This window comes from Gadus chalcogrammus, chromosome 18 (assembly GCF_026213295.1).
Source record: "Gadus chalcogrammus isolate NIFS_2021 chromosome 18, NIFS_Gcha_1.0, whole genome shotgun sequence".
NCBI classification, from domain to species: Eukaryota; Metazoa; Chordata; class Actinopteri; order Gadiformes; family Gadidae; genus Gadus; species Gadus chalcogrammus.
Genome location: NC_079429.1, coordinates 18,239,996 through 18,256,947, shown reverse-complemented (window position 1 = coordinate 18,256,947; position 16,952 = coordinate 18,239,996). Strand labels below are relative to the sequence as shown.

The window sequence follows — 16,952 nt, the reverse complement described above, 5'->3', positions numbered from 1 at the left end:
ATTAACTCAATAAAGGGGTACCGTGGAGTTGGGTCGTTAGGAGAGCCGCTTCAGCTTCAGTTTTTCTCGATTGTATACCCACAAAAAATGGAACTATGCACACAATTCTGAAATTTTGAAGCTCATGTATCAACGACAAGACTCCAGAATGCTAAACTCTAAGCACAATTACACTGTTTTCACACAGAAATTCAAAATCACATTTTTTTTGCAAAATTCTAAGCACAAATCTCATCATTTAGCACACTTGGTTCGCCTGGAAACACTAGCCTTCAAAACGCAACAACTAATTACCGTAAGTCTAACTCACTTGTTCAAAAATCAACTGGTTAAACACTTCAACCCAGTGTCAGGGCATGAAAGAGGCCTCAGGTGATCTCTGCTGTGTTGTAGATATGGTCCTCTGGCCTGATCAGGATCGGAGGTGGGATACAGACCGATTTACATGTAGATCTGTTTCACCATTTTATATTATTATTATTATTATTTTTGTTGGCCTACAAAAAGCTTTTCATGCAGTCAGTTCAGCGGAACATTTGACTGTATTACAATAACAAATAAATATTTGGTTTGTAACCTTTTGTTTTGTGTACTGATTTTGATCATTACATCCCCCGAAAGTCTAAACATTTTCTTACTGGATTGTTTTTCATTTTACTTGGACACACCCACTAGTGATGTCATATGGAGCAGATTTTTGAAACGGCTTGTAAGGCTAATCGCACTCACACCTGGTGTTATAATATTTCTCCTTTAAACGATTGACGTAGCTAATACCTCCTAAACTTCCACTCTGTAGCCATGGTCCTATACCGCAGCGAGATGTACATGTCTGACGACGTAGTGCAAGAGTGGCCAAGTCACTTCCTATTAGGATACCCTCATGCAGTCTCCATCCCAGGACGATGGGCTGGTCCAGCATTCCACGCCCGGAACAGCGGCTCCAGATGTACCAAACATCTGGAGATTAGGCAGGAATCACATCCCGGCAAAACGGGAAAAACTATCGGATTTCTGTAATTTTCACTCTCTTTCGCCGTCTTATCTCTCTCTCTTTCCCTTGAGACGGAGTGACAAGAGACGGAGAAAGAGGGACGCAACGAGACAAAGGGATGGATCTTTCTATCTCAGTTTCTCTCGCAATTTCACTGCCTCTTGTCACTCACACACACACGTAAATCAGAGCTGCTTGTAACATTATAAAAGTATGTAATCCAGTTATATTGTAACCCCTCAGTCTCTAACATCTTGATTTAAAAGCTGTTGCTATAGTCTTCTACCCAAGAACATATATCGCCTTAATAACCTTTTTACATTTTGCACTCCTAATAATACATAATACAAACTTTGACCCAATTATGAACAAAAAGTTACAGAGGGAAACAATTAAAACAACAATAATGATATTATCTGGTGATATTACGATTGATTTTATAGTAATTTCCTTTAAGTGGGTGAGTTCCCCAGAGGTCGACTCTCCACTTATTCTGATAGGCTGAACCTTAAACCCCACTGGCGCGCCAGTGCGCCTGCGCATCACTGAAACCCCTGTAAACGCTGTAAAGAGAACAAGAGGCACACCGCACACGCAATCTGGAATACAAACATCCTTCTCCGACCTCTTACATCGGACAGAGACGAGATGAGGAGATAAACGGGGGTGCTAGAGGGGACAGGCGTTTCGTAATTCGCATCAGAGCGACCGTCGGACTCGGTAGGCGAGGATGAATCTTCCTCTTCCTCATCACCAGCCGGGGCTCCGCGACGACCGGACGGCTGCTGGGGTCGCGAGCACACTGCAGGCTGGAGTCCCCAGTCCCGGGGACTGTGTCCCGCGGTTGTGATGTGATGGGAGGTGCACCGTCGCGTTGGTGGAAGAAAGACCTAGGGGTTTTCGTGGTTCCAGCCCCGTGTTGTGGCGCGTCTTGTGTCCACGCCGCCGTCCGGTCTCAGGTGTAGCAGAGCGGATCGTCCTACCTCATCCTCCAGTCGCCCGATATGTGCACGTTGTCATTATTTCAATGTGAATACGTCCGATGTGTGAGACCTGCGCGTTAGCCCCTGTGATCCACCATGGATGTGGAATGACGTGAGCGGTGCTGCGTGGTTATTTACGCTCACAGAACCCGCGGGACTACAGTTTAGGCTGGCCTCCCGCTGTAACCACCTCGTCTGCATCTGGATATCACTTTGAGGACGGATTTATACGGGTTGTGTTGTTTCTGTGCATGTGGAACACACAAAACCAGTCTGTTAACTGGTTTTGCTCCCGATTCCACTGCCGACGTGTTCTGACGTCCCGTCCCCCCTGGCATTATCAGCTCGACTTCCTGCCCCCCCCCCCCCACACACACACAGCCGCCCGACGTACGCACGCAGACTAAAGACCCGGCACCCAGATCCTCTTGGGACCCAGCTCGCACCCTGGCACCGATGAAGTTCCATCATGAGCAGCAGGATCACTTGTAGAGCTGTCGGCTGTGTCTGGGAGGGCCCCAGCCCTGGGCCGTCAAAAGAATCGTTTCCAAATATTTCATGTTTGGATTTCGATGTTGGATTTTGGAGTTTCTAAATGCATGTAAGACTGACTGACAGTAGTCTAGCCCTACAAAACGGACCCTGGCCTTGGCTTGCACTGCTTGTTGTTGTGGTCTGAGCGCAGGTGTGCAGCATACCCTGTGTGGGTCTTATTATTTTTTTACTATGGATATCTCCAGTTAATCCTGCGCCGCAGCTGCGGATCTGTGGAAGATGACACGGGTCGGTCAATAACGCTGTTCCCCTAGTCTGCCAACATCCTGTGAGCAATCTCGGGCCTCTCTGGACACGTGCTGTGAGAGCTCAGCTTTCCCCCGTTGAGAGAGTCAGTCTGGACTCGTGAGTGCAGCTCCTTCAGTCTCCCTGAACTCTCGGTTTGGTGGACACGTGATCGTGCCTTGGACAATACGGACCCGGTCTGCTTCACTGTGGATGTTTTGGGTTCTAACCCAAACGTTAAAGCCGTGTTTTGATTGGATGATATTTGTCTTTTCTCTGGATTGGTCCTTTTGTAGTTTGCGTGTGTGTGTGTCCTTCGTTGAACGTGGTGGGTGAGGACGTTCAGCTAAATCTCAGGCCACCACGGTACACATCTCAGCAGGAGTGAAAGGGTCCTGAGAGTAGAGGGTTCTTTTGGCCTGGCCCTTCCCCTCTCCAGTTCTCTTCTTTTTTTTGGACCCCCCCCCCGACTCCCACTGAGAGGGGGTCAGCCCTGGGCGGGAGTTTGCCATCGCCACCCTGGCGATGGGGAGCTCAGCGTCGTCGCTGACGACGGAGGCGGAGTCGGACCACGGGTTTGGAGGCGGTTCGGGGGGGTACCCGGCGCCCCCCTCCTCCCCATCCTCCTCCTCCTCATCCCCTCCCCCGCCCCCGGTGGGCTGGCTGCGGACCAGCCACAGCAGCCCTCTGTGGGGAACCACCTTCATCACCCGCCAGCAGCACCATCCTCTTCCTCACCGGGAGCGCAGGTAGGAGTTGGGGCCACACCCCCCTGGCCTGGACCACGCCCCCCTGGCCTGGCTGTGTGTCTGAGATGGGACCACGCCCCCTGGCTCTGTGTGAGATTAGGCCATGCCCCCTGAGGTTCAGTAGAAATGGTCTGCTCAGAACCGGTACCAGGGGTTCTGTGAATGGAGAGTAAAGGCTGAGTAGAGTTCTACTAAACTTCCCTAACCACACAAGTGTGCGACAGTAGCGTGAAACCAGATGCAGCAGTCCCCTGTATTCTGATAGCCAGCATCACCCTCGTCTCCTAGTCACTTCCCTACCAACCTATCTCTACTTATCATTTGGTCTTCAGGAGATTGTATGTGGCTGGGTCTTTTATTGGAAGGGTTTGGTCAGTGAATATCAGTAGGGCCATGGCTGGGGAAGGATTGATTTCCAAATATGGCCTCGGCCTTAGTAAAAAAATGTCAAACTCTAACCAATCAGAGTGATGATCATGCTCTTGTTCAGCTTGCTGACTCTGGCTGCAACTACAGCCAAAACATATTCTCCTAGACTAGAGAAAGAAGAACATGCAGATTTGTGTATATTGTTTATCAGGGTTATTCAGTCGACTTGTAATATCAACGGTTGTGATTGCTCCGTAGATTGCTAAACCGTTCTTGGCATGCCGTTATTTGTTCTTCTTTGGCAGACCGGTGCTCCTGGTTTGTCAAGAGCTGATACAAGCTTTCAAAGCGCTGCTCGTACCTTTTTAATTTGAACGTGTTTAGGAAGGTTTCCAACGCTATTGAGACCAGACTGATCTGCAGAGAGAAGCAGAACTGGGATCAGGGCGGTCCCTTGAGGCTGAGAGACATAGGCAGTTTGGGAGACTTCAGAATGTCAAATAGGACGACAGCAATGCTCTCTGAGCGGGCTTAGCCTCTTGTGTTACAGTGAAAGTGCACATTAAGGAGTTAGCAGCACAAAGGCCTGTGCAGGCAGAGTGCAACCTCGCTGAAAGACATTCGGGAAAGCCCTTTATGATTCAGATTTCTCTGTCCATCTGTCTCTCTCTCACTGTCTCTCTCACACACACACTGTCTCACTCTCACACTGTCTCTCTCTCTCACACTGTCACTGTCTTTTAGTGGTTGGTTTGGATCGTTTGGCACTAGGCATTTTAATACTGCCAAGCTGGTACGGTTGCGGCTTGGCAGTTGGTACGCCCTGCAATTTCAATATCTTATATCATATTTAAATGTGAATCAAGACACTCGCATGTAATTTGTTAAATATTAAGTTATTACAAAAAAAATAAAATTCATTAAAAGAACAAAAAACACTGAGAAATGGTCCTATGAATAATAGATTCTTGATTCTTTCCGCGCTGGCAATTGACTTGGATGCCACAGCCTGTGTCATGTCATAGTGATCTCCCTCGTCGTTTGACGTCCTGCTATTCTGCAGTTCTGTGGATATGTTTCGCGTGGAAAAACGCTTATGTTCCACCACAATGTTGCATGCAGTGTAAAATAATTTCCCCCCGCTTTCATGTAGAATACCAGGATAGTTAAACGTTGTGTGAAACGTTGGACGCGGCGTACATGCTGCATGAATGCTTGAATCGCTTGAAGTAGTAAAAACAGAAGTAAGGCAAAAGGTAGTATGTCGACGTTAGTTCAAGACGACGCCACTTATTGGTCAAATTTGCTGGAAAGTTGCGGTGGTTGGTTAAAATTGGGACACCGCCCTCAATTCGCAGTGTTTGGTTGATATTGCAAATCACAAATCCTGGAGGGTCTGTTAAATGCAACTGCATCTCCTTCTCTCCCATGATGGTCAGCAGCTCTATACGTAACCCCTGTAATTCGCCGTCCCTCCTGTTAGAACTTCCATGTTTATCGCTGTGTTGTCTCTGAAGAGACAACGCCGCAACGGCTCTATCCAAGTCACGCCCCTGGAACCGCAAAGCCATCTAATCTAATTTACATGAAAATGAAACCCCCAATGTGTGAAAGGTCCGAGAGGGTAAATTGGGGTGCAAAATCATGCCGGTTTATTACCTCGGTCAGTGTAGACGGGCATTTTTGGCAGTGTAAAAACGTTCACTGTTAATTGAAAATTCTGTGCGAACAACCCGGGTCCAGGATGTGATGAAATGTTAACCTTTTAGAGTCGGCAGAGCCATGAGTCAGCTTATGACTTCCTGAGCTGTTCCCGACACATGGCGACAGACCACTCTCACCACACTCCACCACACTTACATTTGACTTTGAGTCCTTCAGCAGCTGCTGAAGAGTGAGGCGGAGAACACTCAAATCATTCAAGCAAAATCTACCCAACATGTTTTCTGCTGCACAGCCCAGCTTCTCAACAGCAACTGATAAGTGGTTATTCTGGTTTATGAAAAAATATGTATTTGTCCTTTAGGGGTCATGTGTGTAGAGGCGTGTCGGAGACAGTGGTGTGTGCTTAGTGTGTTATCCCCACGAGGCGCTCCTCCGAGCGGGAAGTGGGCAGTGTGTTTATCGACCCGCCGGAGTACATTCAGCCCGTCAGCTCAGTCCCTGTGGACCTCGCTGTAGCTCCGTATTGATCCTCTCTCCCAGCCACTGCTCCCATTTTGCCTGAGCTGCCATCACTATGCATTCCGGCCACCCTATCTTTGATTGATTGGCTGCTCTCCTTATTCTTCATTTTATTTACTTATGCATGGTGGGGTAGCAGGTCATGTGAAGGCCGATATGAATGCCTTAATTTCTCGTAAATGTATGAAAGTATCAACAATGTGTGTCCACTATTCCTAAAATTACATGAGTAGATGGTTCTGAAGTTGAAATATCTGCCTTATCGAAAACATTCCCACTCCCACTGGAGCTAAGCTGCTTCCGGGAGTTCTGGACTCAAGCACACCATGATGATACTCCCTTACTGGAGCTAAGCTGCTTCCAGGAGTTCTGGACTCATGCACACGATACTCCCTTACTTACAGATTAGCTCAGCGCTCAGGCTTAGGAGAGCCTTATGGTGATGAAAGGTTTCTTTACTGTACAAGACCTGTCCTGTATCAAATTATAGCCACCTATTTACAGACTTGTGGTTGAGATTTCAAGGGAAAACATTGGGGCTTGTTAAAGATAGCGCTTCCATAGTAACCGGGTGTGTTGGAGGCGGAGCTTCCTCTGTCGGTAGAGGTCTGCTTCAAAATTGTCTTTTGTTGTTCCGGGAAGCCCTCTTCCTCTGCGTTCCCGTCACCATGGCAACAGAGCGACTGCCCCTTCTCCAATCATACGGTGGCTCATGGCAACATCGTAACTTGTCTTCCTCTCCGTGTGTCCCTCCCTCAGTTGGTCTGTCAGACACAGGCAGACATTTTCCTGCATCCTGGCAGACACTCAGACACACACCCATGCAAGCACATGAAAATGTGTGTGCGTGCGTGCGTGTTTGAGTGCATGCGCTCAGTGTATGCGTGCACCACTCTTCCTGCCGTGCTCTTTGGAGCTGTCAGACACGCACATTGCAGCGCGAAGCTAACGTGTTCAGGCAAGGCCCGGCCAGATGTGACCGCATGAGATCTGGAAACGACCAGGAGCTGTGAGCTTACCCTCAGCAGGGTTTCTGGTGGGTGGGACGGTGTTTTAGCCTCTGGCCTGTTTGTTACACCGACCCCTGGGTCCTTATGAGGGCCACACACTCGGCAAGGGATTCTTTTCCCTACATGTGATATTAGGGGTTGGCTTTTGGATTTAAAGGGAATGACAAATTTACTTTTCTTATGCGTCCGTTTGATTTGATTACATGTCCGTCCACCTATTTCTTCTTAAACTAGAGTTCAAATCACTCGCTGTGTCTCAGACACAGGTTTTCCATCCCAGTTTCTGCCTGCACTAAAAGGAAATGAATTGTACTGAGAGTTCAAGGGAAACCGTTGGGATTGTTAGAGATACCGTTTCCACGGCAACAGGGAGTGCTGGAGGCGGAGCTCCCTCTGTCCATACAGGCCTGTGATGTGTCATAGCATGTCCTAGCAATGTATCATGCGAATAGTCGGCAGACGGCTATGCGGCGGTGACCCAGCCTTTAGTAAATGTGTTGTCCGTTGAACACTGGTTCGGTGGCATTCTGAAGTGCTTCATCATCACCAGGCACACAGTGGAATTCTGGTCCTAGTAAATGTCAGGCAATTAACTCTCTAACTGTGATATTTAGAGCTACACAGAACAGTTATAGGGGCGAGCGGCGCAGTGCGTGGGTCTTAAGGTGCTGTAGGTGAGGGACGTAATTTAATGGTATCTTGTGAGAAAAGCCCCAGCCAACCATCAGCGTATTTAATGAGTGTCAGTGACATGTGCTGGGACAATATGTTAAGTGTATGAGTGTACATCTCTTCACTGACTGGTTTGGGGAGTCTATCTTGCAAGCACAGGTGTGAAAAAGCAACATCCCTGAATGGCAGAGAAACGTAGGCAGGGAGCGGGGAGTGAGCAAGTGTTTCTTTATTGATCTTGCAGCTCTTTCTTTCGCGACAACTCTCAAATCATACATAAAGCAGCCTTAATAGAAACCAGAGCACCAGCTGGGTGGATTTATGGCTACCTGATGGTTCTGTTTTTGGATGAAACGGACCCTTTACAACACAAATGGGGGCATTCCAATCCCCCCTGTTTCCCCAGCCGACGCACTGAGGCTACACTTAGCCTCCAGCATGGCTCTCTGCGCGCTTGTTTTTGAGTAGTTTGTTTTTCTGAAACCAGCCCGTTCTCCCCAAATCAGACCACCATAGCCAGCTCGGCCCAGCATGATGTATCAAACGGAGTCGATTTTTGCCCTGGTGGTCCGACCTCTGACCTCGTGATCGCAGAGTAAACAAACAAACGCACACCTCCCGAATTAATTTACCTGACAAAATCTCTGCAGATGGCGGCGATGCAAACCTTCTGTGCCGTTAGTCAGAAAAGCAAGGCAGACCTAGTTTGTGGTGATCTGATTTCGCCATCCCTATGGAGACGGGGGGGGGGAAAGATTAATCAGAACATTACTGTCAGGAATATTGTTGAAGTGGGTACCCCACTGTCGATCTGTAGAATAAAGTATTGTGAGATTGTATTTTTTTTAACTTTTTTGTGTTTGTCACACTAATTCGCAGTATTGATGATGACACTGGGTGTTATCAGATCATCTGTTGAGTCACCTGCTTTACCTGGAAACGCCCAGCTGACATTGTACTTGTCGGATGCAACAACATTGACCTGTTTGGATTGATCTTTTATTTAACCGGGCGAGTCCCATTGAGATTCAAGAATCTCTTTTTCCAGGAAGACCTGGCCCAAACAGGCAGCAGCATAAACAAAACACCCTAGTTACCTAAAAAACAAACCCTAAAGACTAATGGACTAAAAACTCTATTATGGAGTTGGTAAACACCAGCTTGGTACTATCTTCATTAAGAAAGAGTTTCTGCTGAACTAGGGTATTTTGGACCACAAAAGTATTTTTGCAAGATTTCAATGGCCTGCAAAAGAGGTGATACACGGCAGTATAACGCTGCCATTAGCATAAAATTGAGAAGAGCATCTCTCAAAGGACAAATGGGGGGTGACAGCACATGCCTGAGAGGAGCATTGGGCAGCATCAGGCAACATCTCAGCATAGACTAGCGTCAAACCCAGCAGTACAAATGTAGACCTTATTATAGTCCCAAAATGTAGTCTTAGGAAATAATACAAATATTTACTTTGAAAATGGATTTCTATGAAATGACCAACACCTGGGCACGTTTGGTGATCCCAGTTGATAAGGCCCCCCGACCAGGGCTGTGATGACACTGTGTTTTCATATGGTCAATCAGCTGCTTAGCATAGCCCTCTCCATCCACAGGCCCGGTTCCAGAACAGAATGCCTTGGGGTGCATCTGAGATTACAGGGGGTGCACCAGTACTATACTAAAACCAGCTACCCAGCTTCAGTTCAGAATTCGCTTTTTTACACACAGGCTTTTCCTACCATAGACAAGCACTTCTGCGTAGTTCTACTGACATGTTGGGACAACAAACAATTACTGTGCTTAAAAGATGGTATCATATCATGTCTTTTGATGTGGAGAACATTTCAGCTGCAACATTAGCTTATTGATATCTTAGATAGCTTTGAATATGAGATTTTTGAGGTGTAAAAATGAACAGAATTCTACACAAAAAAAAAAACATGTGACTGCAATTCAAAAATAACGATTATTTTTTTATAAATTGTGGCAGGATATTTGACATAACAAATAATTGTACATTGCCACTTATAAATAAAACAGATTTTAGCTGAACAAGGAAAGAACACTTTCAGACTTTGAACTTTGAACAAAAAGTAATCAGTATAATACTCTTAAAGTTAACACGATTGTAAATAAATGCAATAAAAAGAAATATGGGTTCCTATGAACATAATACATTTAATACATGTATTGGATATCCAACGGATATAGAGTGGCGAAGTCACGCCCCTTCTGGTAGAGCTCATGGGACCTATGAGATCGAAAAATATGAATGGGTGTCAATGGAGAGAAAATAATTATTTTCTGGTCCCAGTCTTTATATGCCCTGGATTACACATATGTTGTTTGTGGATTTAAATGATAATTTTTCATGCAAAGAAAACTAAAAAATTTCGAGAAGAAGTTTGAAAATGTTTGGTTTTATGTGAGGCCGCTTTGTGAACTACAGCTCTTTGCTGCTCTCTACGCATATGATATACATCATCACACCCGCACTTGGAACTCGGCACAGAGATGGCACATAGGAGATGGCACATAACTAAAGCTCTCCACATGCCCCGACTTATAGTGGTTTTCACCTCTTTCTATGCTTTTATCCTCGCCTTGAAAAAAAGTGGTGAAGTGGAGCAGAGAGATCGCCATCTCTGTGCCGAGTTCCAAGTGCGGGTGTACTGTAAAATGTACTGTTAATAATAATAATTGACAATAGATTTTGATTTGTTTGTTTATTTAATCATATAAACGAATGAAATTGCTTCCGGCAACAAAAATAGATCCCCACTGAGCGGACTGTTGCCAAGGAACATATAAACAAAACACCATACATAAATGCGGAGTGATTTTGTCAGTTTGGTGAACAGTCAGAGTGATGTTGGATTCTGATATCTCAACGGTATTTAATGGAAATTGTCACAGGTTTCATTACAATTTGTTTTGTGAGCAAGTATTTATTATTTTTTATTATATTTATAAAAAAAAAATCTTTTTTTTTTTTTTTTTTTTTTTTTTCAATTGAGGGTGCAAAACATTTTTTTGGGGGTGCAATGCATGCTTATGCACCCCCGTAGAACCGGGCCTGTCCATCCAGCCTTTCTCCGTCCTGGTCCCTCTCCTGTGGGCTGCCACGCTGTAACCCAGCTTGGCCGTTAACTCTGGTGAAACGTTCACACCTCCCCAACGTTCCCCCACATCAAGGGAGGGAGGAAGATCCACCAGGACCCCTGGTGAAATATGAACCAGGTATAGGAGTGTGTGGGGACATCTAGGGGTCAGAACCAATGTGCACACTGGGGCTGCAGCAGCATTGATTATCTTCTATCTTGTGATGAGTATTTGCTATTATTAAGGACATTTAGACCAAATTCTTAATGTCATCAGAAATACATTTTCTTACAATAAATCAACTATGAAGTAATGGTTAGAAGCAGGCCCTCCCTCTGGCTCTCTTTCTGAGTCACTGTTCTCTCTGTCTGAGTCCGTCTGACTCGCTCTCCCTTTCTGAGTCTCCTTGGTAGCCTGGATTGGCGGTCATGTGTTCTTCTGCTCGGCCTAGATTCAGGAACCCTCCACCGTTGAGTCATCGCTGCTGACAATCGTTCCTCTCTGGAACCGGGGAGCCTGGAGCCCCTGCGATTGCATCATTTGGACACATGACGACGTTGTCAACAAGGCGCTCCTTATGTCCTTGCTTTGGAGATGTGTGTTCCCCCTCCCTCCTCCCAACATAAAGACTGGCCCTCAGCTGCTTTGAGTCAAGTGTACTTATGTTTGAAAGGGTTCTTTGTGTGGGCTTTCAGTTGTACAGTGCAGGGCGACGCATTTGTTTGTGTAAATAAAATGCAGCTTGTCTGGCTAAGGACTGGCCTCATTTACCTCTTACAACGTGGACGTTCTTGTTTTGAACCCTTTTATTTCCCCAAGGTTACGTTTCCATATTTGGTGGAACAACGATGTTAGTGCAGTGATGTTATTGATGGGGAGGAGTGTGCAGAAGAGAGTCTGGAGGGGCAGGGTATGTCCGCTATAACATCAAGGCTCACATGTTAAATTATTTGAGAGAAGAAAAGAGACCATGGGTTAAATACGATGTCAAATGTTGGTGATGAAATGTGTAGAAATAGGATTGTATCACTGCTATTGCAGTATGTGGTAGAGCTTTAACCAAAGCCGACGCTTCCAAGTACTCTGAGTCCCCAGCTCGATCAAATAATCAACTATTCTGCATTCACGTCTTTAAATTAAATACAAATACAAATAAATACCATAAACGGTAACCAAAGCAAGTTGAAGTAAGGGGCGTGTCGGATCCATATGATAAGACCAACCATAGAAGAGAACCAACTTTAAACATAACACATGGATATTTAAGGTATAGTGTATAGAATTGGCAGCATTCAGTTAAAAAGGGTAAAAAAAATGACATCTTGAAGACTAAAGTAAGTACAATTATTGTAAACTTTTCACATACAGGTCGTAGGTGAATGTCGAATTCACGAATCCTCAGTTTATTAACCACCAAAGCTGCCAAGTCTGCAACAGTGTAGAACGGTAAATAAACTGACAATTTCATTCAATTTACATTTAGAGATTAAAACACATCGGTCAAAAATGAACGCTTAAACGGGGCCCATAACCCTAACCCTAATAATATGATTAACATATGTGAGAAACATAAAATGTCCTACAAAATATAGAGTTGCCATGGTAACTTTCACAAATATTCCTGCTTGGGATTGGTTAATCTGATTGTATTTGCAGGCTAGAGCCGTCAAACACCGTTGAAACCCGACCGGGATGCCTTTCTTCCCAGCTTGGACCCCATTGGCTTTTCAGAATTAACCAGGCACCACTTGACCTGCCGGTTCCACTGTTGGTCTACATGGTTAGGTTTTTTATATGTGGCCTATTCATTAAAACTCATGAAATACATCTCCTCATGGAGCAAAAGTTCTCTTGTATTTATTGTTTTCTCTTGCCACTGATTTCTGTCATGACTTTCTGATATGGTAGGCCTCTATATAAGGTTTGATTGGGTTATTATAATGTAGTAAGCATGAAGTCAAGCTTCATGACTCCCCAAAGCAATGTGCCTATTGCGCCGGTGATGCCTCTATGAGGTCGAGCGATGATAAATGGCCATGCAACTACATTCTATTCCACTTGGCTTGATGATGAACCAGTCGAGCTGGGCAGTGAAATGCTATCCACCAGGGTTTACCTCTGAGAAGGAACACGAGTGCCGGAGGAGTGTGGAGGGATCCCCAGCTCTGCTACTTGATCGGCCGGTGACACCCTGGCAGTTGGAGCCTGTAACCGTACCCTTGAGTCTCTCCTCTGGAGGCCCACAGTGTGCCAGGCGCGCCTCAGCCGATGGCTAACATTGGCCGATGTTGACTGACTATGGCTGATGTCGGTCAATGGCTGACGTACGCCATAGTCAGTCAACGTCAGTCATCGATGGTGTCGGTTTATGGCTGGCCGACGTCTGTAGATGGCTGACGTTGGCCGATGGGTGGGCTAGATATGCAGACATATCTTGTAAATCAGCATATTAGACAATGCTGTGTGTTTTTATAATATAGCTAACGCTATGCTAATAGTCTATCTGCCTTGTTAAACAAGTTTTGCTGGACCATAGATCCTAGGTAGAGGAACCAATGACACTTGTTCCCGCAGCGGTTATGGACACATCAGTGGGTGAATAGAGATGATGTGCAGCTGGTGGTGGCAGACTAGGGATGCAAGAAATACCAAAAAAACAACTGTATACACGGTTCAAATTTCAACGGGAAGTTGTGTACGAAAATCGGGTCAGTTCAATATGTCCTCAGTCCATGTGCGTTAAACCCACACTGGAGTGCCACTGGCCACAATTTTTTTACTTGCTCTTGACTGTTTAGTTAGCGGAAGACAATTTCTAAGATGAGACGTAATCAGTTGAATTGTGTTTTCAGTTTGGCTATTAAGGGCACAGTACTTTACAATGCCCTGATTGTGTAGAAATACTGACCAAACAATGGCTCTATAGAGAGGAGGGCTGCTGCCCGTCTCCTGGGCAGGTAAACACAGCGAGACACACACACTCATACAAGGATCAAGTCTTAGTTCACAGTGTCAGATAGCTGCATTTAGAGGGTTTATATCTGTGGAATATCTTTAGGACCATTTCCTTGTATAACCTACTTCAAAACCTGGCTTAAATGCATATCAACATAAAAAAATTTTTTTGTTAAGATGTTGGATAAAAGTTTAATAGAAAGAGGAGAATCTATATGTTTGACTGTATTGAAGATCCTACCTTCTATTTCTAAATACCCTGGTATACACTACCTTGCCCAACCCTAATGGCTCACACCTGCGAGTCCAACTACCACCAGCAAACGCCTTCTGCCAGCTAGCTACACCACCCGCTAGCGCAACACATTATGCAGCCGTTCCCTCAGACTGCACTATGGCATCGACGATGGGAACCAGGACCCATGCCACTGTCGCTAGCACTGCAAACTTGAAGATAATCAAGCAGCCCCCGCGCCAACCTCCAGCCAAGCCTGAGCCATACTCATCCTAATTTATATATCTACACTTCATTGTGAAGTGTTCAGTCAGTGAACTGTTGGCCTAACAAGATCATCCAGTTAGCGTTTTGCAATGATCAGTCTGGCCTTGACCGGGCAGCAATTGATTAACCCAAAATATGATTGCTGTCTTACGTTGCTCAAAAAACTTGAGCCAATCATATTGAATAACCAACTCGCTTCACCAAATTCGTTTGGAAGTAAAGCAAAAATGTATTATCTGAGAAAAGCCTTCTGTGCAGATTTATGTTAATCTTTTAACATCGTTAGTCCATCTCAGAATAATCGTTTTCCATTGCTCCATAGACTGCGACACTTGGGCACAATTCCCTCCCCTTGGTTAGTCCTATGATTGTTTTTGAAAAACACTATCAACCGACTCGCGGCCAGACTGATGCAGTGCCACTCTGGTGCAGAGACAGAAGGGGCCCTGGCCAGTTTAGGATGGTAGTACGAGGCTGTTGTGTATTGGCACCAGCCTGACCAGGTGCCAGCGTGCAAGTCCACGTTTGTGTGTGTTATGGGGTTAAGCTGAACGGACTGGTTGTCCTCCCCTCTGCAATGAAGGTGGGATGACTTGGATGATGATGACGGGTAGGATCTTGTAGATATAAAGGCAGATCTCAGCATCCTGTGTGCTGGGCTGTCACATCATGTCAGGGACATTGACCGGTGGATGGGTAAATGTGTACTGTAGAGAGGAATGGCACAGACCTTTTCACCCCCAGGTAGACTTACTTTTTTGCCTGACACCTGTCACTAGCCATCGCCATCTGTCTTCCTCAGGGTCCAAATTAGATTTTAGTCTTTTTACCTGCCAGAAGGGAAACATTTACTGGCCAACAATTGGTTTTTATATGTAAGCCTGCATCTAACCAAATGCAAAATGGTTAGATCGCTGGTGGCATGTGTTAATTTGAACCCTGTTAACTATCTATACTCTAATTTATACCTTATTAATCTTTCCTATCTATCTCTGCAGCTATCACTCACCATCTATCTCCCTCTCTAAATAAATAGCCTACATTTAACGATATACATCTGTATTTGTATATATCTCTATATTACCTAACAAGATGGGGTTGTGAACTTCCTGGATGGGTTTGGACTGACCCCGTACTCCCTAAACCACTGCTCTGTTGATGTATGGTGTTCTTTCTTCCCTGGCTGATCCCTGGGCGTAGCGGCTTAAGCTTAGCCATGCTAGGTGGCATGCACTCTCAGGTCGGTTCACGGCTAAACTCTTGGTGTACCGACATTAGCTGAGCCATGCTAGGTGGCATGTGGCTAGGTTTGTATGCATATGGATTCACTCACCAGTGTAAGCAGTGCTTGTGTGGATCAGGTAAACATGGTTCATCTGCCAAAGATTTATTAGTGTTATCCTCGGAAAGATGCGTCAACAACAGCTGGTGTGGTTCTCAGTGAGGATGTCTTCCTTGTGAAAACAGAACATTAAGAATTAATGAGAGATGATTTGATATGGAGGAGCTCAGTGTGTTCTCGGGGTTGGCTCCACTCACATTCCCAGAACTGGATGACTCGAGCACAAAAGTTGTAGGAAAAACAAACGGAACGGAAAAGATGTCCTTGCAACATCTCTAACTCGTAAACTGTAATCACATGCCAAAAATTCCAGTTTATGTATGAAGGCTTCCTGACTTATGAGAGCATGCCATTATCTAGGGATGGGAATCTCTTGGCACCTCACGATTCGATTCGATTATTTTTTTTTCGATTATGAGGTTAACGATTCGATTCTAAAACGATTATCGATGCATCAAGATGCAACATATAATTTTTATGTACATTTCCATGCGTAATTTTCAAAAATATATATCTATACATCTGAGTTTGCTACTCAGATTTTGCTAATCACTTCCTACTTTTGTAATGATCATTAAAGACATCAACAGATGAAATACCTTATCTAATATTTTATTAGAGAAAAAGCTTTTGTCACAAATATGACTTTCTATGAACAATGCAATAATCATTGCAGCTTGCATTACAACACAATATGGTAGTATGTAAAAAATAGGGTTCAGTTTTCTTCACTTTTTAATTCTTTCTTTTCTATGTCATTAAAGAAAATGCTGCTCTTGAATTAGAAGGAGTTATTGTGTCTGGCTGTGAGTTTGCATGCATGCTATGCGTAGCCTGAATCTCAATCGTGTCAAGACAAATCAGATTGGCCAATAAACACTGAACATAATTGAAATAATTTTAAAATTACAAAAATCCCTCTCTGGTGAACAGAATGTTGAAGCAGGCAAACAAATAATAAAAATAAAACAACAGTTTCTTTTTTTATTGTAGAAATTCCGATTATTAATTTATCTGCATGGAGAAGGAATCGTTCTAGATAATATCGCGATGCATCGAAGAATCGATAATTTTTCCCACCCCTACCATTATCTAGCCTTAATAAACCCTTTCTGTCTGTTTGCTGGTCTGACTGTGCACATTGTAATATAAAGGATGTTTTGAGATGTTATTACTATGACCAGACCCTATTTCATTGTCAAATGTTCAGACTCAAAACATAAAGTGACTGGTTCCTGTACCATTAATACTGGTCCAGTGTTGAGCATACTTAAGCAAACTAGTTTCCTGCAACCATTACATTCCTTCTGGCC

The 16,952-nt window shown here is 44.8% G+C and overlaps 1 protein-coding gene across 1 annotated transcript in view; it reads left to right on the top strand.

The window, feature by feature from the left end:
- Positions 1 to 16,952, top strand: part of capn15 (calpain 15) — a 31,687-nt gene continuing 14,735 nt past the window's right edge. The window contains 1 exon segment of the mRNA XM_056576887.1: positions 1 to 3,506. Within this exon segment, the coding sequence (XP_056432862.1) occupies positions 3,283 to 3,506 (224 nt within the window). The 5' untranslated portion in view covers positions 1 to 3,282.